The 24,014-nt window shown below is 38.2% G+C and overlaps 1 protein-coding gene across 3 annotated transcripts in view; it reads left to right on the forward strand.

Moving 5' to 3' along the window:
* DGKH (diacylglycerol kinase eta) overlaps positions 1 to 24,014 on the forward strand; it is a 155,742-nt gene that overhangs the window by 113,773 nt on the left and 17,955 nt on the right. For all 3 annotated transcript variants that reach the window (XM_016158151.2, XM_016158152.2, XM_016158154.2), the window contains 11 exons: positions 859 to 1,132; positions 1,886 to 2,008; positions 5,354 to 5,479; positions 10,769 to 10,886; positions 11,854 to 11,964; positions 12,104 to 12,200; positions 17,024 to 17,131; positions 18,978 to 19,091; positions 19,342 to 19,476; positions 20,399 to 20,562; positions 23,779 to 23,884. In XM_016158151.2, the coding sequence (XP_016013637.2) occupies positions 859 to 1,132; positions 1,886 to 2,008; positions 5,354 to 5,479; positions 10,769 to 10,886; positions 11,854 to 11,964; positions 12,104 to 12,200; positions 17,024 to 17,131; positions 18,978 to 19,091; positions 19,342 to 19,476; positions 20,399 to 20,562; positions 23,779 to 23,884 (1,476 nt within the window). The remainder of the gene's footprint in view (positions 1 to 858; positions 1,133 to 1,885; positions 2,009 to 5,353; positions 5,480 to 10,768; positions 10,887 to 11,853; positions 11,965 to 12,103; positions 12,201 to 17,023; positions 17,132 to 18,977; positions 19,092 to 19,341; positions 19,477 to 20,398; positions 20,563 to 23,778; positions 23,885 to 24,014) is intronic.

The raw sequence follows: 24,014 nt of genomic DNA on the forward strand, positions 1-24,014 counted from the left end.
TATTCACACGTTTTTCTCCTGACTCTTCCCGCTGTAACTTTGCCTTGGCAGGTCATCAGAGACAAGTAAGTGCAGGAGCGAAGCCCCGGAGGTTATGGGGAGATAAAAGTTACCTTAGGCAACAGCATCAACAGCTTCAGTCCTTAAATGTTTCTTGTGCCCTTAGTAATTTAAGAAAAGCGGAAAGAAACAAGGGCGAGTGCTTATTGGTTTTTTTTTTTTTCCTGCATCTCCTTTCTTTCTCTTTTTTATCCTTGTGCATTTTCCTTTTTGCTCTTTCTTTGATCAAGTGTTTCCTTAGACACTGTTTCCTCCTTCGCAAACCAAAGCTTTAATGGTGAACTCACCAAGACTCAGCCTGACCTGCAGTTTCTATGCTCAAAATGGTGCCATAAGTTGATTACCTCCAGAAAGTGTTTCTGTGATGTTTCATATGAAGTATAGCAAATTTTGTATAACGTAAATATTTTTAGTGTGATGTGTCATTTTAGAGGAAAGGTTTTTTTTGTTTGTTCGCTTGTTTTTTTTGTTTTTTGTTTTTTTTTTTTTTGTTTTTTTTTTTTTTTAAGGAAAAATAACTATTCAGGGATTGAAAAGACTCTCACCAGTAAAATGGAGTCTGAATGGTTCTGGAAGTATAAACCAATAATTGTGCCGAATTGTGCTGTTTTTTAAAAAATTATATACAAGTTAGTCCATAGGCTGCCTAAAGTATAACTTATAATAGCCGATGAGTGGTCAACACCAATATCGCATCGTTACTCTGAAATCAAACACCGTTCATTTCTAAATGATCATTTTTCATCTCCACTGACCGGAGACCCCTCGCGGCGTGTTTTTTTTCTTTCGTGTTCTTAGTGTTCGGTCCTCAACGAGAAGCTCGAACAGCTGCTCCAGGCCGTGCACACGGAGTCCGCATCCGCTGCACTTGCCCCGGCCATCCGCTGTCTCACTGTGGAGGAAGAGGTCATGGAATCTTCGAGCGAGGAATCCTTGTGCGAAAGCAGGGAACAGCTCTTGGATGACACCGCAAAACCGTCCTCCCAGAAAGCCCTCAAAGCAAAGGAGATATTGTTGCGGGCGAACAGTTTAAAGAAAGCAGTGAGGCAGGTCATTGAAGAAGCCAGCAAAGGTACACGTTAGCCACAGTAGCCGAGCATTCGATTGACGCAGTTAGTTATAGCAGCATTTCGTGTTACAAGCACAGTGGATGTTCCTGTCAGTCAGACTGGACACACTTAACAACTTTTTTAGAGACAAGACGGAAGAAGATAAAGTGAAATTTATACTTAGTCCTATTTATTGTTTTAGTAGTAAGGATCAGAATATGCATGATACATAAAATAAAATCTCAGAAATAAAGTACACTGCAAATATTGAAATTAAATTGAAAATTAAGTAATATTTCTGAAACTTAAAACATTTTTTACTTAATTGGAATCTGTTGAATTCTAAACGACATCCAAACCTGTAAACTACTTTGAAAATATTTTCTTAACATTTATTTCCTAAATGTTTACATGCTCTTTTAAATTTATAAAAGTTTTGCCTATATTTTAATTTTTATATTAATATAATGTATATACTTAGAATTTTCATAGTAGACTAAAACTTAATTTTAATATAAATAATAAATATCCAAAACCCTTGACAGGTTGTAATTTGTATTTTGTTTTTTATTCTAATAAAAATGTAATTTTCACCAATTTATTTAGTTTTACGATCTCTAATACAGACATTACACCCAAGTTTATTGCCAATTAGTGTTTATTTGTGAGTATGGAATTTCTTTTGGTTTGTGTTTGTTTTTTTCTAAGCATATGTTAATATTTATGGATTTTATTTTTACTTGTTCAAACATATTTATCTTCTTAACTGCTTAAAGTTATGGATGACCAGACAGTTCACCCGTGTGAATCAGTTAATCAGTCCCTTGATTATGATAGTACAGAAACAGATGAATCTAAAGAAGAATCTAAAGATGAGGATGCAAAGGAGTCCTTAACTGGTAAGAAAGTTATGATAAAATTATTTTGGAATTAAATCAAATGCAATACTTTAGTTTTCAAAAGGCTTATCCGTTGAAATAAACTATTTTTTCGTTTTTACTTCCAACAAGGCTTTTTAGAATTTACAGCTTAGATATTCACGAAAATTAAAATAATAAAGGTAATGCTGTTTTAGACTGTGGTCAAGTGCTCTCCCCTTTCCTTTTTACCATATAAGCTAGAGATTATCATTATAAACTAAGGATTATGGGACCCCAACATGTCCAAATATCTTAATTTTCCTGACAAAAGAGGGAACAAACACCTAAACCAGCAGATTTTAACCTATTTTAGCCTACAGATTCCTTTGAAAATTATATGAAAGCTGCATGGCCCACATGCATAAAATGTGGCATTTAAATAATTCACCGGTTTCTTGAGTTCCATCACTGTAAATGGCCGATAATCCTTACTGCTAAATTAAACTTTAAAATGATAGGATATCTAGTTAAAACCCTTTCTCTACTGAAACTATTTTTTGCACGTAAGTTAATATGTAGTTGCTTGAAGAATGTTAACAATTTCTCTTCTTTTTAGGTTTGAATTGAGGATGGATTTTGCTTTTAATCTATCACTTTGTCTAATGGAAAAATTAATTTACTTAGAGTAAAACAAAGCAGAAATTAAAAATTTTAATGAAGATGAGACTAGGGAAAAAATTTCATAGTACTAACGAAAAGTCAACACATCAGAACTGTTTGCAGTGGCTGGATTTTTACTTTCATGACCTATAAACTTGAGCGTGTTACTTAACTTCTCTGTGCTTTTCTCATCTGTAAAATGGCAATAACAGTGAACCTATTTCCTGATGCACCTGCTTGTTGCGAGGGATAAATGAGTTTATGTACACGAAGTGCCTAGAATAGTGGCTGGTACACAGTGCTGTATAAGTGTGTTTGCCGTCATTATTACTATTATTGCTACTACCGCCACTGCTGCTGGTACTGATTACATTAACTTTGAAAGACTATTCCTTCCTTGTATTTGAAACTCTTAGAGACATCAGAATTAAACCTTATATGTCTGGCATACAACCAACGAGTGCATAATCTACAACTTCTGCCCTTTCAGGCTTCACGTGTACCTATTCTAGCACGCAACCCAATGTTATAACCTTAGACTCTTTAGACCTTATTTGCCCTGTAATCCAACGCAAGCACGCCTTACAACTCCTCTGGCAGAGGGCCTTTGAGCCTTTGGCCCACTCGCTTTCAATACATGCTACTTTTATGGTCAGCTCTAATGGTTAGAAAGTTTTTCTTTATATTGAGCTTTATATTTTCTTCCTTAAATTTCTACCCATGATTATGATTATAATGAATAAACTTTTATGTGTGATCGTGTTAATAGTAACGACATAGCACTTGTGTAGTGCTTTTTGGTTAATTAAAAAAAGAAAATTTTGTTTTTCTGGTTATGCCCATGTGTGGTAAGTGCTTATCTTAAAATACGATTCCCATTTTGAACAAAATTTTCCAGACATTTCTGTACTGTGATAATGCACTTACCACCATACACTACTCGTTGTGGACATTTTTGATGTTACAAAAACTATCCGAGGTCTCTTTTCTGAGGCAAAGTATTATATAATAGTATTATTTGAACCTGGTCTCCTCCTCCTGTTTTCGTGCAAGTGATTTATTTTTAACCTATAAATTATAGTACTTTACACTCGTCCTTCTGAAATTTTATCTTTTCGATTTGGAGTTACCATTTCACCTTGTCAAAATCTTTTGAAGCTTGACTCTATCGTTTCAAGTTTCCTTCATCTGGCATTTGATAAGCAGGCCTTGTATGTTGCATCCGTTAAAAAAATGTCAACTCAAGCAGGGCTGACAATGGCATCGTTACAATATGCTGCTTGATAGTTTTCCCTCAGATAGCGGCTGTCTTTGGAGGATACGTTTATCAACGCTGTTCGCTAATGGTTTTTCAACCAGCTGCCATCCCACCTTACACTACTTTTGTGAACTTGACATTTCCATTGTAGTCTGCAGATGAAACTAAAAAATGCAGATAAAGAGTTGTAGATATTGGTACTGAAATTTCAATAGCAATAAGATTGTGCAGGTCTTCAATGGCGTAGTATTTGGTCTTATTTTTTGGCTAGTGATCCGATTGGGTAGGAATTAGTAGCAATAGAAGTGTTTCTGTATTAATCATTTTTGAAGCACACTCATTGTATTATTATTTTATGTAAAAATTCATATGCCCGAGATGTGCAAAATACGGTATATTAAGATGAGTAATGAGATGTTTAAAGAAACCCATGAAACATTAATTTATTTACCTGAAATGGAACATCAGTCTTGGTCATTAGGGTGCTCTCTGCTTTTTATCAGAAATGGATATCAAAAGATTGTTTTTATTAGAAGTTAGCTCCAGACGGGCTCCCATCTGTCCAAAAAAAATAAAGAGTGCCTGTTCTACTCTTTTTTTTTTAAATGCAACTAGAGTGCTTTTGAACAGAGAGAAGAGAGTGTAAGATTAATATAGTTAGTTTGTAATTAGTCTTCGAGAGAGTAAAGGTAATTAAGTTTTAGAGTACTTTTAAATTGAATTTGAGGATTACTGTTTTTTTTTTAAAACATCTGCTAATAGCTTCCAAATTAGTTAAAGATACTCTTTCCTCTTCATTAAAATGCCCCAGATTAGATAGAATATCTCTTTTTGTTGTTAACTTTGAAAGTAATTCTCTTTTGGAACAATTTTTTAAATGTATCATTGGGCTTTTATAAAAATATGATAGAACTCTTTGGGGCAATTAGTTGTGAATAAGTAATTGAGTAGGACAGGAAAAGTATATTGCTTTCATTTGAAAAAAATACTATTTTTCTATTTAAAGAAGAAAATGTTAACTTATGTTTCATATATTAGTTCTGGGAATCACATTAATTAAATTTGATCATTCACCTAACATTTATGAGAAAAGCATTTAGTTGACCATGTATATTATATCACGTATGTTTCTTTCTCAAAAATTACCAGGTTTCAGAATTTCTTTTAATCTTTAAATATGGGATGTTCACATTAAAATTATGAGTATTATGGACCTTTAATTATGATAGGCACCTCTTTCCTCCTGATCTCCATCTACTTGAGATGAGAGATCAAGATACTTGCTTGTGGCAGAGTCTTTTCACATAGTAACTCTCTCAAGAAAATGAAAACAAAACGATAAAAGAATAGGTAAGTATGGTGTAATATTTTCAGTTCCACTGAGAAGCATGTGTTAAATTATGTCTTCATAGGGGCTTGCTCATTTTTATCTTCTCCTCTTTTTAACCTGGAACTTTTGCCAACAGTGAAAGCTGCACCTCGGTCTCCAGACGGTCGGGCAGGTCGTTCCCAAATGGACTGTGGCCCTGGTCCCGCTGCGGCAGCCTGCAAAGAAAGCCTACCTGTGCTCAATACCAGAATAATCTGCCCAGGTAGGATGGATTGTGAAACATGGTTTTTTGTTGTTGTTTTATTTTGTTTTGTTTTAAGTATTTCTGTGAAAATGTATAAGCATGTGTTCTTAAAGATAGATGTTTCTTTAAGAGAAGGCTCTTGGTACTATTATCACCCAGAATCCAGATCCTTAGACTTTTGGCATATAAGAATTGCCTAAGAAATATGAAAATGCATTTTTATGGGCTCTGCCCCAAGAAATTTTCGTTGAGTAGTTCTAGAGTGGAACCCAGGATCTGAATTTATTAAATACCTAAGGTAAATCCAATCCTATATTCTACTACCTTTTTTTAAGTATCTTCACAGCTTTCTTTATAGTTCAAAACCACAAGTCTCTCTGCAGTTTTTTTTTTTTTGATTAATAGTATTGCTTTGTTTTGAAACATCTAAGGAATCTGTTTCAGACCTGATAAGATGAATTTACCTTGGAATTAGGTTAGTATTAGTGGAAATCAAAAGAACTTGTGCAGCAGAGGAGGGAGGAAAATACAGATGTCTCAGAGGCCTCCTTACGCACTAGCTGTTTGAGGTAGTGAAAACTCTCCAGGTTTATTCCAGAGGGGATTGGAACCAAGTTACACCCTGAAAATCAATGTCTCCTACAAGTTATTTTTAAAGGTGAATCATGATTCAATGATAATAGTTCAAGACGTTAGTACCCCACTTTAAGTACTGGATAGAACAACGAGACAGAGATCAACAAGGGAATAGGAGACTTGAAAAATCACACAAAGTCCTAACAGATGTTTATGGAACACTCCACCTAACAACGGGAGAATACACATTCTTCTTAAGTGTACATGGAACACTCTCCAGGATATACCATGTATTAGGCCATAAAACAATTCTCGGTAAATTCTAAAATAATTGAACTCATACAAAATATGTTCTCTCACCACAACAGAATGAAATTAGAAACCAATAACAAAAGGAAATTTTAGAAATACACATGTACATGGATCAAAGAAAAAAATTACAAGAGAAGTTAAAAATACTTTGACATGAATAAAAACAAAAATACATCATGTATCAAATCTTATATGATGCAACTAAAGCAGTGCTTAGACTGAAATATAGAGCTGTAAATACCTATATTAAAAAAGTAGGAAGATCTCAAAAACCTAACTGTGCTCCTTTGTAAAGGGGAAAAGGAAGAGCAAACTAAATCCAAAGCAGCAGTAGGAAGTGGAAATAAGTGAAATTGAGAGTAGAAAACAGTAAAAAAAAAAAAAAAAATGAACCCAAAAGTGAGTCTGTGAACAGATTAACAAAATTAACAAATCTTTAGCAAGAAAATAAGAAGATTAAAATTACTGAAATCAGGAACGAAAGAGGAGACATCACTATGGACCTCACAGAAATAAAATAGTAAGGGAAAACTATGAAATATTGTATGTCGACAAATGAGATGACCTAGATGAAGTGGACAAACTCCTAGAAACACACAAACTACCAAAACTGAGTCACGAGGAAATAGAAAATCTGACTAGACCTAAAACAAGTGTGGAGATTGAATTAGTAATCAAAAACTTCCTACAAAGAAAAGCCCAGGCTCCAAATCTTCACTGGTGAATTTTAAAGAATAATTAACACCAATTTTCCACAAACTTTTTCAGAAACTAGAAGAGGAAAAAGCACTTTCTAACTCATTCTATGAGGCCGGTATTACTCTGATACCAAAACCAGTCAAAGACATCACACAAAAAACGTTTAGACCAATATCCTTTATGAATAGCAGTAAGAAGATCCTCAACAAAATTCTAGCTAATCAAGTCCAACAAAGTATAAGTATTATACACCAAGACCAAGTGATACAAGGTTGATTCAGCATATGATAATCAATCAATGTGACATACCATATGAATAGAATAATGGGTAAAATCACAAAAGCATCTCAGAGGATACAGAAAAAGGATTTAAAAATTCGACACCCTCTGCTGGTAAAACACACAACCATGAATTGAAAGAGACCTCTTCCACCTGACAAAGGGCATCTGTGAAAAACCCAACATCATACATAATGGTAAAGGCTGAAGGCTTTCTGTCTGACGTCAGGAACAAGACAAGGATGTCCACTCTTGCCATTCTATTCAACATAGTACTGGAGGTTCTAGCTTGGGAAATTGGGAAAAATAAAAAGAATCAAAGGCATTTAAATTGGAAAGGAGGAAGTAAAACCGTACTTCTTTACAGATTGACATTGTATATAGAAAATCCTAAAGAATGCCCCCCCCACACACACACATAGATGTGCACGCATGCACACACACTATTAAAGATAATAAATGAGTACAGCAAGGTTATGGGATGAAAGATGAATATACAAAGAGAAATTGTGCTTCTTTACCTCGTAATGAACCATCTGAACATGAAATTAAGTAATTCCATTTAAAATGGCATTTAAAAATTAGGAATAAATTTAAGAAAGTGAAAGAATTAAACATTTAAAAATTACCAAACATTGCTGAGAGCAATTAAAGAAGACCTAACTAAATGAAAAGACATCCGCGTTCATGGATTGGAAGACTTAGTATTATCAGGATGGCAGCTCATCTCACATAGGCTAGAGATTTCACACAATCCATATCAAAATCCCAACTGCCTGTTTTGCAGAAAACGCCAAGCTGATCTTAAAATTCACGTGGAAATACAAAGGAGCCAGAAGAGTTAAAACAATCTTGAAAAGGCAGAAGCAAGTTGAAGGACACACTTCCTGATTTCAAAACATACTACAAAGCTACAGTAATCGAGACCACATTGTACTGGCATAAGAATAATCATATAGATCAACTGAATAGAACCAAAAATCCAGAAATAAACTCCCGCATTTATGGTCAATTGATATTCAACAAATATGCTAAGGCAATTAGTCAATGAGGAAAGAATAGTCCTTTCAACCAGTGGTACTGGGACAACTAGATATCCATCTGCAAAGAATTAAGTTGGAAGCTTCCCACACACCATATATAAAAATGAACTCGTCATGGATAGAAGGCTTAAATGTAAGAGCTAAAACTATAAAACCACAAAAAGACAATATAGGCAGAAATGTCTGTAACTTTGGATAGGACACCAAAAGCAACACAAGAAAATATAAATTTGACCTTGTCAGAATTAAAGGTATTTGTAATTCAAAGGACACTACCAAGAACGCAAGATGACACCCCACAGGATGGGAGAAGGTATTTGCGAATAACATGTCTGATAAGGCACTAGTCTCCAGAACATAGAGAGAACTTTTAAAATTCAACAACAGAAAAACAAATATCCCAGTGTAAAAATGGCCAAAGGATCCGAGTAGACATTTTCCCCAAAGGCTATACAAGTGGCTAGTAAGCACATGAGAAGGTCATCAGTCATCAGGGAAAGGCAAATCAAGACCACAGTAAGATACCATTTCCCACAGCGAGGCTGGCCATGGTCAACAGAGACAGAGTATAACAAATATTGGCCAGGACCTGGAGAAATGGGAACTTTTATACATTGCTGGTTAGAATGTAAAATGGTGCAGCCATTTGGAAAAATAGTTTGGTGGTTCATCAAAGAGTTAAACATAGAGTTAACATATAATCCAGAAATTCCACAGCTAGGTATATACCCATGAAAACTGAAAATGTGTGTCTACACAAATACTTGTATACACTGTTTATAGCAACAGTATTCATAAATCTAAAGAATGGAAACAACCCAAATACCCATCAATTGATGAATGGAGAAACAAAATATGGTATTTTCATGCAGTGGAATATTACTTAGCCATAAAAAGAGTGAGGCACTGGTAAATACTACAACACAATTACCCTTGAAAACTTTATGCCAGGTGAAAAAACTTGACACAGACGCTAGGTATTATGTGATTTCATTTATATGATATGTCCAGCAATCCATAGGGACCGTAGTTTAGTGGTTTTCAGAATCTGGGGACAGGGACAGTGGAAAATTACCGCTAATAAGTGTAGGGTTTCTTTTCAGGGTGATAAAAAAGTGTTCTAAAATTAGGCGGAAGTGATTGTTGCACAACTGTGTGTACATACTACGAACACATGAATTATACACTTTAAAAGGACAAATTTTTTGGTATGTGAATTATAACGCAAAGAAGATATTAAAATAAAAGTGATAAACCCAGAACATGCTTGATTCTGGAAAGGCCTTCATGTCTAGAGGTTATATCTCTGTTCAAACCTGGGACCCGGGCATGACCTTTCTGAGCTAAGGCTATTCATACAGCTAACCGTAAAACACTTCAGAAGACACTGCACTCTGTGCAGCAGCTGGAGTGGCACCTCTCCGAACTGTTCTTTCCTCGTTATGACGATTATTTTGTTCATTATTTACTTATTTAGACACAGAGGCAGTTGGCATAGTAAAGTATGCCATAGCATAGTCAAACTATGAAGGTCAATGGCAATAAAATTCATCTCGATTATTTGATAATCAGCCAAACTTTAATAGCTAAAATAATGAATAATCTAAGAAGGGTGTATGTCGGAAAATGAATATTTGCTCAAGAAAGGACTTTAAAATATTTCCTAATGTTTCTCAATTGCATGACATGTTTTCCTTCACTATTTTTTCTTTTTTGTTTGTTTGATTCCTTATGCGTCTATTACATTGTCTTCTCTCCAGACTTTAGTGCTTCTAGCCTTATTATTTGATGGGGTAGATAGATTCATTAGCTTTTGAATACTGTAACTAGTCGTGGAAAACATGTTGAAATAACTTTGAAGTTGTACAGATTTGGAAGAGAAATGTTTTATTTTTATGTTCAATACTATATTCTTTTTAAAATTGATTAATACCCACATATAATATTTGACTACTTACTATTGACAGCAACACTGTGTTTTCACTTTTGTTAACAATTTTAACTGAGTAGTATTATCTATGCTTTGAGAGTATGGAAGTGGTGACTCCATGACATTTTGGGTAATTTAGCCTTTATTGTAAATATCTTAGAGATGGAATTATTTGTTAAAGCATATACGCTCATTGGGTTGTTTACTGAGAAACTGTCACAAAGAGACTCTTGTTTAGGTCCTCATCTGCTTTATTTGTTTTATAATGGCAACATATAAAGTCGAAGAAGCATCGAAAACCTTTTACTTAACAATGTCATAGCTCTTAGTTTTGATTCATGAGGAGAGTAGGCACTAAAAACAACGCTTTGGGAACAAGGTGAAATTAGGCTGAAAACAGTGGACTGGCTTTTCTTTGTCTTGTGTTTGATTAACGTGTGAACCTTTATATATTTTTTCTCTGGCCAGGTCTAAGAGCAGGACTCGCTGCCTCCATTGCCGGGAGCTCTATCATCAACAAAATGTTGCTAGCAAATATCGATCCTTTTGGTGCAACGCCATTTATTGACCCAGATCCCGATTCACTGTAAGAAAATGCTTTTGAAAATATTTTGTTTTGGCTTTCCTTGTTTCTTTCCATTTTATACAAATGGTGACACTTTAAGTGTATTGCGACAAATGTGGTTCCACTTACAGAAAGGGTCATCAGAGCACATTGACCTCCTCGCAGTGGTTCTCAGGACCTGGTCCTGAGGCGGGTTCCTTCCAGCCTGCTGTCGGGGATGATGACCTCACGGTGCCGTGAGGCCCCGCCCACTCGCTTTTCCTCGGAATGTTTTGTTCATCAACATCTTCATATCCATACTTTCGCTTTTCCCTTCGCCTCCTCGGATTTGCCAGATCTGTCATCTTTCCACATCCAGCTTCTGACTACTTATTTCTGGAAGTTTCTGGTTGACATTTATCTCGCTCCATCTTAAACTCCTAAAAAAAACTATTTGGCAGTTCAACATACACTTCCTTTGACTTCCATGTTTAATTTTGCCTTTATCGTATCTCATTTCTCTACTGACAGTCCTCAGCGAAGGTACCATATTGTAAACCTTGTACTTTCCAAAGCACCTAGAGAAACAGATTAGTTCTAGTAGTTTTTTGCTCAGTAAATCTTAGTCCATTGATAAGAGTCAAAGTAGAGAAGACTTTCTAATGATAAAAAAAAAAGAAGAGTGTTGGCACCTGACTGTAAGGTCCTCCCATTTGTGTGAGTGGCAAGGGGCTCACGTGGGAGGGAACTAAGATTTTGTTACCGTTAGTGGGGAAGCATTGCCGTGGCTCTGTCTCCGCTTTGCCTGGCCCACCGTCCCCCTATATCTTACCAGGATTTACACACGTGTACTGGGAGCATGCCCATGGCGTGTTAACAGGAAGAGATTTCTTCTAAGCTCTATCAGGAATGGAAGCTTAAATGGTTTTAAGTGCCATTTTGTAGATAAATTGTAATTTTGTGAGCCCAAGATTGATTGACTTTTGTGTACTTTTCCTTATTATCGTAGAGATGGATATTCAGAAAAATGTGTCATGAACAATTACTTTGGGATTGGATTAGACGCAAAAATTTCATTAGAATTTAATAATAAGAGAGAAGAACACCCTGAAAAATGCAGGTAATTTGGTAATAGTAATAATATTATTACGTAAAGGCAATTTTACTTTAATTTCATTTATTATCTCTTTTGCTCTCTCTGCCTTTAAAGAGTAAATAATTAATAGTTGCTGAAATTGCCTGCCAACAATTATTTTCAGGAGCCGAACTAAAAACTTGATGTGGTATGGAGTCCTGGGAACCCGGGAGTTACTACAGAGATCGTACAAGAATTTAGAACAGAGGGTTCAACTGGAGGTAAGTTCATCTTGAAGTAAAGACATTTCATGTTATCTTACTTTAAAAAAATGATTTTATTTGTGCAGTGAATTTGGCCAAAATTCCTCTTGATTAGTGTTTAAACACTAGGCGGGGAGTGGAAGTAGATGTCAGCCTTCTCCTGAAGAAGGTGTAGACAATAGAGATAATTATCATTCTCATTAGCTCCTGAAATCTGGATGCTGATGTGGAGTCACGGGACCCTGTGAAAAGGTAGAGCCTGTTTATAGGACATAGCATTTTTAATGGATTTTCTCATTTCAGTTTCTGAATCCTGACCCAATTCTATAATGCCTGAAGTTTCACGAATCCCTGAAACTAACATTCATCATAAATAGAGTCTTTAAAAGTATTTTTTGTTCCAATTATTTTTAACGAGTTAATGAAAGAAAAAGATTTCGATCACTTAAGATTTGAAGTATTTTTTACTAATTTAACTAGGAAATTAAGGGTGGCAAAAGTTATTTAATCTCCTCCAATAACAGGAAAAAAGAAATTGGGGAAATGCCTCTGAAAAGTCTGCTAATTTCAGTGAATTTTTTTGCACCCTCGGTCCAGGTCTTACTGTTTGTGCCGATAGGCATGTCTTTCCTATCTTGTATCTTTTTATAACCGGATATTTCTAATTAAGGCATATGCTACAAACCGAAAGGCGAACAAATCAGTGAATTAAACACAGCGTTATTATTGTAGGTTTTATCTTCACACTGGAGTGTGGATTAAAGAGATGCCAAGCTCATTCATTATCAGCTAAAGATAAGCATCTGATACCTTCCGCTCTAGAGCATGACTGCTTGATCAAGTAGCTCGATTTAGCAATGCTTGTAAAATTAAGATAGGTGTTACTGGCCAAAAAAGGTGCAAAATCAGGAAGGTTCACACTTAGTAAACACTGTCCTTGATGGCCCCATCCCGATCAACTTGGTTTCTCTCCTAGGTATTGAAATGTGTCATTCATTTTCTTATCCAGTCCCCTAGCCATACTCTTCTTAGGCCGTACTCTCCTTACATACAGGTAGGAAGTTGTATTCATCTTTGTTATCCTCGGTTATGCACATCCTTTGCGATGTATAATTACTGGCCCTGTCTTGAGGAAGAAACAGACAGGTAAATAATCATTTTACGTAATTTGGTTAGTACTGTGATCAGGCCCCTGGCCAGCTATCTTTAAGATTTAGGGAACTATCTGGAATCAGAATAGCTGGATTACCTTTCAGAAATAGTATTTCCAGCCTTTGCTTCTCATGGCCCAAAGTCTGAATGAGGCTGTATTACTTACCCAGCTACATTTTACTCTCTACTTAACGGGGGTTCGTAACTCTGACCATGGGCCCCTTCTGCATGCTAGTGAAACCATGGATCTCCTCTCCGATTATTGTTTTTAAATACATCGTATAAAATGCATAGACTTACAAAAGAAGCCATTAATATTAAAATAAATTAGCAAAATATTTTCTTAAACTGTTAAGGATTGTGTTAAATTAAGCTGTTGAGATGGAACTTCCATCTGAAAATATTCACTATTTTCATACCATTCTTCCAAGTAAAGTGTATTTGTTTATAAATCTTTAAAACTGCTCTGAATTTAAAAATTTTTAAATTTATCTTTCAGTCTTTTAATTTTAATCCAATTTATTTGAACTTAAAAAAAGGTCACCCATTTCTTGCATCCCTCAACCCTGACTTTTGCCACCACCAATCTGTTCTCTGTGTCTGTGAGCTTTGTTTGTTTGTTTGTTTGTTTTTAGACAAACATATTTAAGAGAGCTCATGTGGTATTTGTCTGACTCTGACTCATTTCACTTAGCATAATGCCCTCAAGGTATTGTTATCGTTAAGTGGCTGAATAATATTGTATTATCTATATACGCCACATTTTCTTTATCCATTTATGCATCAGTGGACACTTGGGTTGTTAACATATCTTCCATATCTTGACTATTATAAATAGTGCTGCGGTGAACATGGGGACGCATACATCTTTTCAAATTTAGTGTTTTCATTTTCTTTTGATAAGTACCCGGAAGTGGCATTGCTGGATCATGTGATAGTTCTGTTTTTAATTTTTTGAGGAACCTCCACACTGTTTTTCATAGTTGCACCAATTTATATCCCCACCAGCAGTACTCAGGGGTTCCCTCTGCTCCACACCCTCACCAACACTACCCTTTGTCTTACTGATAATAGCCATTCCAACGAGTATGAAGTAGTATCTTATTGTGGTTTTGATTTGCATTTCCCTGATAATTAGTGATGCGGAGCACCTTTTGTATATCCGTTGGTCCATCTATATGTCTTCCAGGAAAAATGTCTATTCAGATCTTCTACCTATTTTTTAGTCAGATTATTTTTTGCTAGTGAGTTATATGTGTTTTTTATATATTTTGGCTATTAGTTCCTATCAGACATGTAATTTGAAATTATTTTCTCCCATTCAATAGATTGCCTTTGTATTTCGTTGATGATTTCTTTTGCTGTGCAGAGCTTTTTAGTTTGAAGTCTTCCACTCGTTTTTTTTGTTTTGTTTTGTGTTCCTTTTTTTTTTTTTTTTTTTTTGCATCTGTTGCTGTTGCTTTGGTGTCTGATTCAAAAAATCATCACCAACACCTTTATCACGTAGGTTACCACCTCTGTTTCCTTCTAGGATTTTTATGGTTTTAGGTTTATGTTCAAGTCTTTAATTCATTTTGAGTTAATTTTTGTGTGTGGTATAAGATAGTGGTCTAGTTTCATTCTTTTGTATATAGATGTCTAATTTTCTCAACACTATCTATTGAAGAAACTTTTTTTTCCCTCACTGTGTATTCTTAGCTCCTTGGTCATGAAAGACCCTATATACCTAAGTTTATTTCTGGACTCTCTATTCTGTTCCCTTGATCGATGTGTCCGTCATTATGGCAGTACAGTACTGTTTTAATTACTATAGCTTTGTAACATAGTTTGAAGTCGGGAAGCCTGATGCCTTCAACTTTGTTTTCCTTTCTCAAGATCGCTTTGGCTGTTCAGGATCTTTCGTGGTTACATACAAATGTTAAGATTGTTCTAGTTCTACGAAAAATGCCATTGGAATTTTGATAGGGATAACATGGAATCTGTAGATTGCTTTGGATAGTATGGACATTTTAACAATATTAATTCATTTACTCTATGAACATGGACTATCTTTCCACTTATTTATGTCTTCAGTTTCTTTCATTAATGTCTTTTAGTTTTCAATACACAAGTCTTTCACTTCCTTGGTTATATTTATTTCTAGATATTTTATTCTTTTTGATGCTATTATAAATAGAATTTCTAAAAAATGTCTGTTAGTTCATTATTTGTATAAAGAAATGAAACAAACTTTTGAGTATTGATTTGATATCCTGAAACTTTATTGAATTTATTTATTCTAACAACTTTTTATGGCATCTTCAGACTTTTCTATATATAACATCATGTCATCTTTAAATAGTGACAGTTTAACTTCTTCTTTTCCAATTTAGATGCCTTTTCTTTCTTTCTTCCTTTTTTTTTATTAATTGCTCTGGCTAGGACTTTCAATTCTATGTTGAATAAAGGTGATGAGAGTGGGCATCTTTGCCTTATTCCTGATCTTAGAGAAAAAACTTTTTCAGCTTTTCAATATGGAATATAATGTTAGTTGTGAGCTTGTCATAACGGCCTCTATTATAAAATCTTTAATTGCTCTGAATCGTCTTTAAAAATATTTCTTTTGTATTTATAGAGAGAGATTTTTTCCATTTTCTGTAAGTTACTTATATGATTTAAACATTTTCTAAAGTACGCAAAGATACCTGTTGAGTTTATTGGTTTCGGAGAAAGTTTATTATTCTACTAGATACTTAACATTCATTCCTTTGACAAATACACATCAAGCATGAGCTTTGTGCCAGGAATGGCTCTAGGTGCTAGACTGCAGTGTGTACCTTTGAGTGTGTTTTCATGAAAAAGTGAGAAAGGAATTGTAAAAAACGCCTGTGGGGGTAAATCAATTATAGCGTATTCTCTGTTATTTAAAATGGTTGAAAAATGGGTTCAAACAATTCTCATTTGTTCTAAAGATTGCAGGTAATATTGCTTGGGCATGAAAGTGCAATTTTTGTTAAGTTGTATTAATTTTTTATTGCAAGAATTATAGAATGAAAATCCAGCATTTATTTTAAGTGTGGAACTGCAAGCTCTTCCCTTTCAAAATGAAGGCGTAAACCCTCTGCTCAGTAAGAATTCATTCACATGCCATGTAGAATTACTTCACCACTCATATGACATTTTTTCCTTAAGTGGTAATTTAATTTTCATCTAAGTGGTTACTTAGAAGACATGGAGTATCAGATACTTCCCGACATACACGTGGGTGTGTTTGGTTTTGGTTCTGACAACTTGAAAAACTCAGTTTTGAGTTTAACTGGTCACCAGCTAACTACAGAGCACCAGCCAAATACCAGGAGTTGTGAGAGGTGCAGACGAGATGGTTAGGATAAGTACAGAGGTGATCGTGGTACGAGTGAGGATATCATAAGTGACCTGCGAAAAAAAGCTCAAGAAAAGTACTGCCTGATTCGGGTTGAAAGAAGAGGTAAAGCTGTTATTTTCGTTTGTTCGTTGAATTTGGTTTTCTTTAACAACTCCTGCCGTACTTACTTACACTTTAAGGGCAAGGCGTGGGGATCTTCTTGCAGGAGAGCAGGCGTTCCCAGCACGCTTCCCTCCATCATGCCTTGTGTCTGGTGCGCTGGTGGCTCCCAAGCTAGCGGCGTTTGCTCTCTCCCTCTGACCTCTAAGCCTTTTCTCCCTTACAGTGCGACGGCCAGTACATTCCTCTCCCCAGCCTGCAAGGAATAGCAGTGCTGAACATCCCCAGCTATGCCGGAGGCACTAACTTCTGGGGAGGAACGAAAGAGGACGATGTGAGTGTTTCCTTGCTGTTTGCCGATTCCGGCGGCCGCCCGCCTTCCTTGGCTTGTGGCCCCCTCCTCCATCGCCAAAGCCCACAGAGGCGGCTCGAGTCTTCCTCACGTGGCATCCTGCTGCTCCCCTGCCTCCCTCTTCCCCCGTTAATGGTCTTTGGGATTCCACTGCCCTCCCCGCCCCCACTCCATCCAGGATAATCTCCCCAGCTCAAGGTCCCTAATTTAGTCACATCTGCAAAGTCTCTCTTGATACGTAAGGTAACATTCACAGGCTCAGGGATCAGGACATGGGCAGTTTTGGGGTGGGGAGGGGGACATTATTCTACCTACCGAAATACTTTTCTGTACTTTTAATTTTCCAAGTTTATGTGACATTATCCTTTTTATTTTTAGAAATGTCAAGAGGACTCATTTGGCCATTGAAGTTTAGGGCTATTTTCATTTTCTTTTCACAGTTCCCTATGTTAAAAACGGAAAAACCACAATCTAAAAAATGTAATTGTTCTGAAAATAACATTTGAAAGAAGAGGGAACAATTACTAAAGTCTATGCAACATAAAAATGAGAAGTATAACATGATCTGTGTTTGAAGAGTCACATACATTGAATGATAGGCCCTTTGATTTGAGGCTTGTGATATAAGGGTTCTCACTGATCCATTTTCTCAGGGCTTTTAAATAAGTAGGTAGGATTAAAGTATAAAATAAATTGGAAAGTATTTGTAATTTTCATATGATTATATTCTAATCCTATTGGAGTATAAAAACTAACATTAGCAGTCAAATTTTTGTCGGCCTGTCACTACTCTTAAATATTTTAAGGAGAAGAAATCAGTGAGATTAAGATTTTAAAAAGCTAACATTCCTTGAACCTACCTACCCACCTACCTACCAAGTAGGTAGTCAAACAGTGTTCTGAGAGTTACACTTTCATTATTTAATACCTACAATTTTCATCTAAATTATACCAGTGAAGAAACTGACACAAAGTACACACAGTTAATAAGCAACAGAGACAGGGTTTAAAACTAGGCTGTCTGATAACAAAAATGATAAGGAGTTATCGATGCTTGCAAATTTGTGTCCTGATATTCTCGACGAAAGTTTTAATTAGGATGCTGCTTGATACCGAATGTTTTTTTCAGAGGCTTAATTATTTAGGCATGGTAAACGACAGTGAAAGGAACAAAGTGATACAGGTGAAATGAAAATGTTTGGGTTAAATTAATTTTGTGAAAACGAAGTTAACATCAAAGCAAAGTAAGCCAACCCGATTTTTATCCCGAGGTTTCCACTTCCGTATTCTGACGTCCTTAAAGTTGTCATGTTAAGAAAGTAAACATGTATGCACACTGCTCGTAACACCTTGGGAGTGTGCCCGTACAACATTCCAGGAGACCTGGATCATCAGCATGTGCGCTAGCTTCAACCTTACGAAATCCGTGTCACCTTTCCGGGATTTTAGGTTTCTTAAAATTCCATGCATCATTTTATCGAGACATCTGAGTCATCTATGGATAGGTATTTAATACATTTTATACCAAGATGAATTATTTGGAAATATAATAATTTACTAGTCCAGAGAGTGCTTTATGAGCGGCATGAGTATTATAACCATGTGGGCCTTAAAACTGTTTTTTATTATGTTTATTTTAAGTCATCTTCGGTGATGTCGTTGGTCATTGAATGATCTTTTCCTAGTAATAGTTTCTTACTTTCTTGCTTACTATTTTTATGGCTTTTCAAAAAAATCAAGTGTACTGCAGAGTGTACGTTGCTCGATGTGCCACTTCACGTAACCTTCCGTTCCGTCTGTGGAAACGTAACGTAGTGTTTGCTTTCAGATATTTGCTGCACCATCGTTCGATGACAAGATCTTAGAAGTCGTCGCAGTATTTGACAGCGTGCAAATGGCGGTGTCGAGGGTCATTAAGCTGCAGCATCACCGAATAGCCCAGGTTGGTCTTCCCACTGGGCCCTGCCTTCCTTCACTGCCCAGGCCACTGGGGATGCTCTCTAATGATTCTCCGCTGTATCCTCATCGGTAAAATGGTGACTTTCTCGTCATGTCAGTTGTTACTGTGTGATCATAAGTGCAGAGTCATAACCCGCCGTCCCACAGAATGGACTAAAGGTCACGCTCGAATGCACATTGAGTGTCAATGTCTTGGGATGATTTCTACTCTAAAATGACTTGTTTCGTTTCAGTGCCGTACAGTAAAGATCACTATCTTTGGCGATGAGGGTGTCCCAGTCCAGGTGGATGGTGAAGCGTGGGTGCAGCCTCCAGGGATTATCAAAATCGTGCACAAAAACAGAGCTCAGATGCTAACAAGGGACAGGGTGGGTACCGCAAACACTCTTCTCGGTTTTATCAAGCCTGTTTTAAAAAAATCCTAAATTGTTATAGAAAAATGGAAACCAAGGAAAGATATTTAAATTGTCTTTTAAATCTGACGTTTAAGTCCTTGTGGGTTTAAATATGAACAAATATTTATTTCTTTTTTAAAAAATGAATAGGCCAATTTTTTTTTAGGTTTACAGAAAAATTGGATGGAAAGTAGAGAGAATTCCAGTTCTGTTCTCACATAGCTCATCACCTCTTCAACAAGCACCTAAATTTCCCTATTATCAGTGTCTTGTGTTAGCCCATTTGTTAAAATTGATGAGCCGATACTGGTACAGTATTATTAACTCAAGTCCATAGTTTACATCACCATCTGTGTTGTACATCCTGGGGGCTTCGACGAATGTGTAATCACGTATATCCACCGTGACAGGAAGATGCAGGACAGTTTCGCTGCCCTAAAATGTTCTGTGTTCTTCCTCTTCATCCCCCACCCCCTTACCCCAGCCCCTGGCAACCACCGGTCTCAACAATATCTCTCTAGTTTTGCCTTTTCCAGAATATTTAACAGTGTGCAAATACCGTGCATGGTTAATTAAGGTCACACACATAGCAAATAAGATTGCCAATGTCCCTTCCATCTAGTAGACGTACAATAGTAAAGATGGAAGCTGTCTTGTTTTTAACTTTTTAGTGACATATTCATCAGCATCCATTACATTAGTTTTTATTTATTGTGATACACCGGAAAACTTTTCAAGTATGTGCTCTGTACTTATGACTTATTTGATGAGGTGTTCGATCGGGGGAAGAAAGAAACAGTAGTTCCAAAGCCATTCACAGGGTGTCGAAATACGCGTGGATTTGGGCCTCGGAGCTCTGACCTGACCAGTTCATGGTGGTGTTGATTTCGAACAGGCTTTCGAAAGCACCCTGAAATCCTGGGAAGACAAACAGAAGTGCGATTCCGGGAAGCCCGTTCTCCGGACGCACCTGTACATCCAGCACGCCATCGACCTGGCCACGGAGGAGGCGTCGCAGATGCAGCTGTGCTCGCAGGCGGCGGCGGAGCTCATCACCAGGTCCGGCGGCCCCCGGTCCCGGCCGGGCCCCTCTCGCTAGTTTGCATGCGTCCTTTCGGGTGTCGGGGGGTCGCTAGAAGAGGTGCATGTCCTCCCCTTCCCCTTGCCGCCTCGGTGCTCGCTGTTCCCCTTCGCCAGGTCCCCTCCGACACAAGTGTCCCCACCTAGGCTCTCTGCAACACGGGGAGACCTTGCCTGCCCCGCCCTGCCTCCCAGCTTGCTCTCCGGGGCGTTTAGTTCCCCGGTTGGCACACAGTGTCTACACCGTACTGGGATGGAGCAGGAAGTGTGAACATTAACCCTGCCCCCCAAGGAGAGTCGGGGGCGGGCGGCTGGGAAGAGTCGGAGCATCAGCCTCCGCCAGGTGGCACGCGGCTCCAGGGCAGCTCAGAAACTGATCTCAGTAGACGGAGAGGGAAGAGGAAAAAAAAAAAGAGTTCTGTGAGTGTGGAACAGGTGAAAACCACTATGACCCAGGAGGAGCAGCTTCAGAAGAGAGGCGAGACTGCGGGCAGCTTTCTTCCCTCCTCTTTCCCTGAGTCTGATCTTCCAAACGGGGGTGACGAGAGCCGCCCGACCCGGTCACGGTCAGCGTTAGACGAGACGCACCATCCGCAGCCCTTAGCAGCACTTCATGTCTGGCATGTTTTGGGTTCTCTCAATGGCAGCTGTTCTGTTCCGGCCGTACCTTCATCCGGGGACCGCTTAGAATGTCGGAAAAGCAAAGAAGGAAGCAAAGCCCAGTGGTACCGGGGCTCACTTACTGCCCTTCCCCGCCCTCCGACGCACCGTCTGCTCCCCGCCTCTCATTCCTCCTTTTCTTTAAATATTTGTTAGACTCCTAGAATGTACTAGATGTTAGAGGTGTAAAAGAAAAGATATAGACTCCCTACTGGAGGATAACAACATTCAAAATTAGAATGAAATATGATAATTGCCAGATTCTAAGTAGCTTAGAAGAAACATAGAGAAAATGACTAGTCAGCTGAGTCCACTTAGCTGCATTAGAATAATAGTGGCATTATTGTACACCTTAGCCTCTTATCCACAGAGATACTAGTCTTAGAGTAAATGCAACTCTTAGATTCTACAGACAACTTACTATGGAGTCCAATTTTCCTCCAGATTTATTGAAGTATAATGGACATTAAAATTATATGTATATTTAATGTATGCTATGCAAAGTTTTGACATATGTATACACTGTGAAATGGTTATTACAGGCAAGCTAATTAATACATCATGGAAAAGAGTATAAAGTTTCCTCAAAAATTAAAAATAGAACTACAGCATTTTCTCGAAACCAAAATATACTTCCTATATTATCATCCTGTCAATTAACCAAATAACCTTATCGAAAAAAGGAAGTGAAGCTTGGCCAGACTTGGTTTTGGTCAACTGAGTTCGGTTCCCCATCCGTTTTTTTTTTTTTAATTTGCAAAAGATGAAAATCAGGCTTACTCATCAGTTTTCAGAATGTATTCATTTTGAGCCTCTTCCATGTACTAACCAGCATTTTAGGCACTGGGAATCGCAAGGTGACTGCGTTGTAGGCTTCATAATTTGCTGGCTGAGTTGGAGAGGGGAGAAGTGTGGCCGAAGTGGTCACAGGTCTCTCGGGGGGTGCTGTGGTCACACAGAGGAGGCCAGATACAGTGAGGGACAGCCACCCAGAGGGAGTAATCTGTCCGCAGAGTTTGGAGAGAAGAGTGGAGGAGACGGAGGAGCAAGCTAAGCCAGGGAGCCAGCCTGGCAGAGGCCCAGAGCAGTGTGCGTGCGGGGTGACCGGTACGCTGGTGTAGGAGATGCGGGTGGAGAGGTGAGGAGGGGCCAGATCGTCATCCGGACAAGTCCGGAAGCAGGGCGGACCATCGTCTGCAGGACAGCAAAGCTGGGGCGGGGTCAGCACTGTCCAAATGGCCTTGGCAGGAAACGATGGGCTGAGGCCGGAGAGATGGAAAGGAGACGAGAGGTTTCAGATAGGGGCGTGAATTAGACAGGATGACCCTGAGGTTTCTAGTCAATGGCCGGGTGGGTCGTGGTGCCTTTGCTGGGGTCTTCGTTTTCAGGAAGAGGAGCAGAGTTTGAGAGAGGAAACGGTGGGTTCCATGTTGGAGTTACTCGTTACGTTAGCAATATCTAGGAGGAGATTCAGCTGGCAGTTGGAAGTGTTGATCTGAAGTTAATTTACCTCTTTCTCTTTCTTTAACAATTAGAATAACATTTAACCATCTCTATTCTGATAAATAACCTTCCTGATTCTCAAGGTTAGTAGTAATGTCGAGGCGCCATTCGCATATCCCTTAGGGCTTGGACACCAATCGTATGATCCTTAAGAATTAAGCCCTTGATTCAGTGGTACAGGGCTTCTGTCTCTTTTTATTTTTAATTCGACCCTTTCGAGACGGAAGGTCATTCTCCTCCTGGAAGATGTGGGAATCACAAAGGGATTGAGCGGTCCACAGTCTCGCTCACCTGCACACCTGTCATCCTTCCTTATCGTTGGCGGAACTTTTCCTCCATTCTCCTCCTTGGCCTCCCCGCCCTCCAGAATTTGTCTTTCTGAAGACTGCCCTCGAAGGTTTTGGCTCCCGAGGACTGAGGCCCACACAGCAGGCCCTGGAGTCGGGTGGACGTGGGTTCGAATCCTGGCCCTGCCGCCGCTCAGCTTCGTGTGCATACCGAATCTCTCCGAGCCTCAGTGTCTCCATCCGTACGTGGAGTGTGTTCGCCAGAGCCACCTTTGACGTGGTGAATATTGAATCAGATGACGTGTTTAAAGCACTCGGCAAAGAGGTGACGAACATGGCAGTGCCCTTCCCCTCATCTGTCATTTGTTCCGGTTGAAGTTTCCGTGACTAAAAGATCAGTCGCCACGGTCTGCATTTGGGACCCTTCTCACTTTCCGATGACACCGAAAAATGAAGTGGGACCGTATTTTGGTTTTTTTCCAAATAGCACCTCAATGTGTTTCTCTCTGATTCAAAGCCCAACTTTTTATATAAAGGTTTGGGGTTTCATATTTTTGGTTGCAATGGGGTTTGAAGTTTGTAAATCTACCCTGTGCCATTGCACAATTGAGCAGTCATTTTTTTTTTTTGATTTCCCTTAATGACCTTTTTTTTCTTTCTCGTTTTACTCTACCACTTCTACGCTTCAGAAAAATCGGCGATGCTCTAAACGGTTTTTGTTCATTTGCTTTATTTTTGCTTTTAGGATTTGCGATGCAGCCACAATCCACTGTCTTTTGGAGCAGGAACTGGCCCACGCCGTGAACGCCTGCTCCCACGCCCTGAATAAAGCCAACCCCCAGTTCCCAGAGGTGAGGAGCCACTGGGCGAATTCTCATGCCACGGGTCCATAGTGTTACACATGTGTTTTGATGCTATAATGTGCCATGCCCTTGAACATACATTATGTTGTTTGCATGAGTCTCTGCCAGAAACTTAGAG

This window comes from Rousettus aegyptiacus, unplaced genomic scaffold (assembly GCF_014176215.1).
Source record: "Rousettus aegyptiacus isolate mRouAeg1 unplaced genomic scaffold, mRouAeg1.p scaffold_m13_p_11, whole genome shotgun sequence".
NCBI classification, from domain to species: Eukaryota; Metazoa; Chordata; class Mammalia; order Chiroptera; family Pteropodidae; genus Rousettus; species Rousettus aegyptiacus.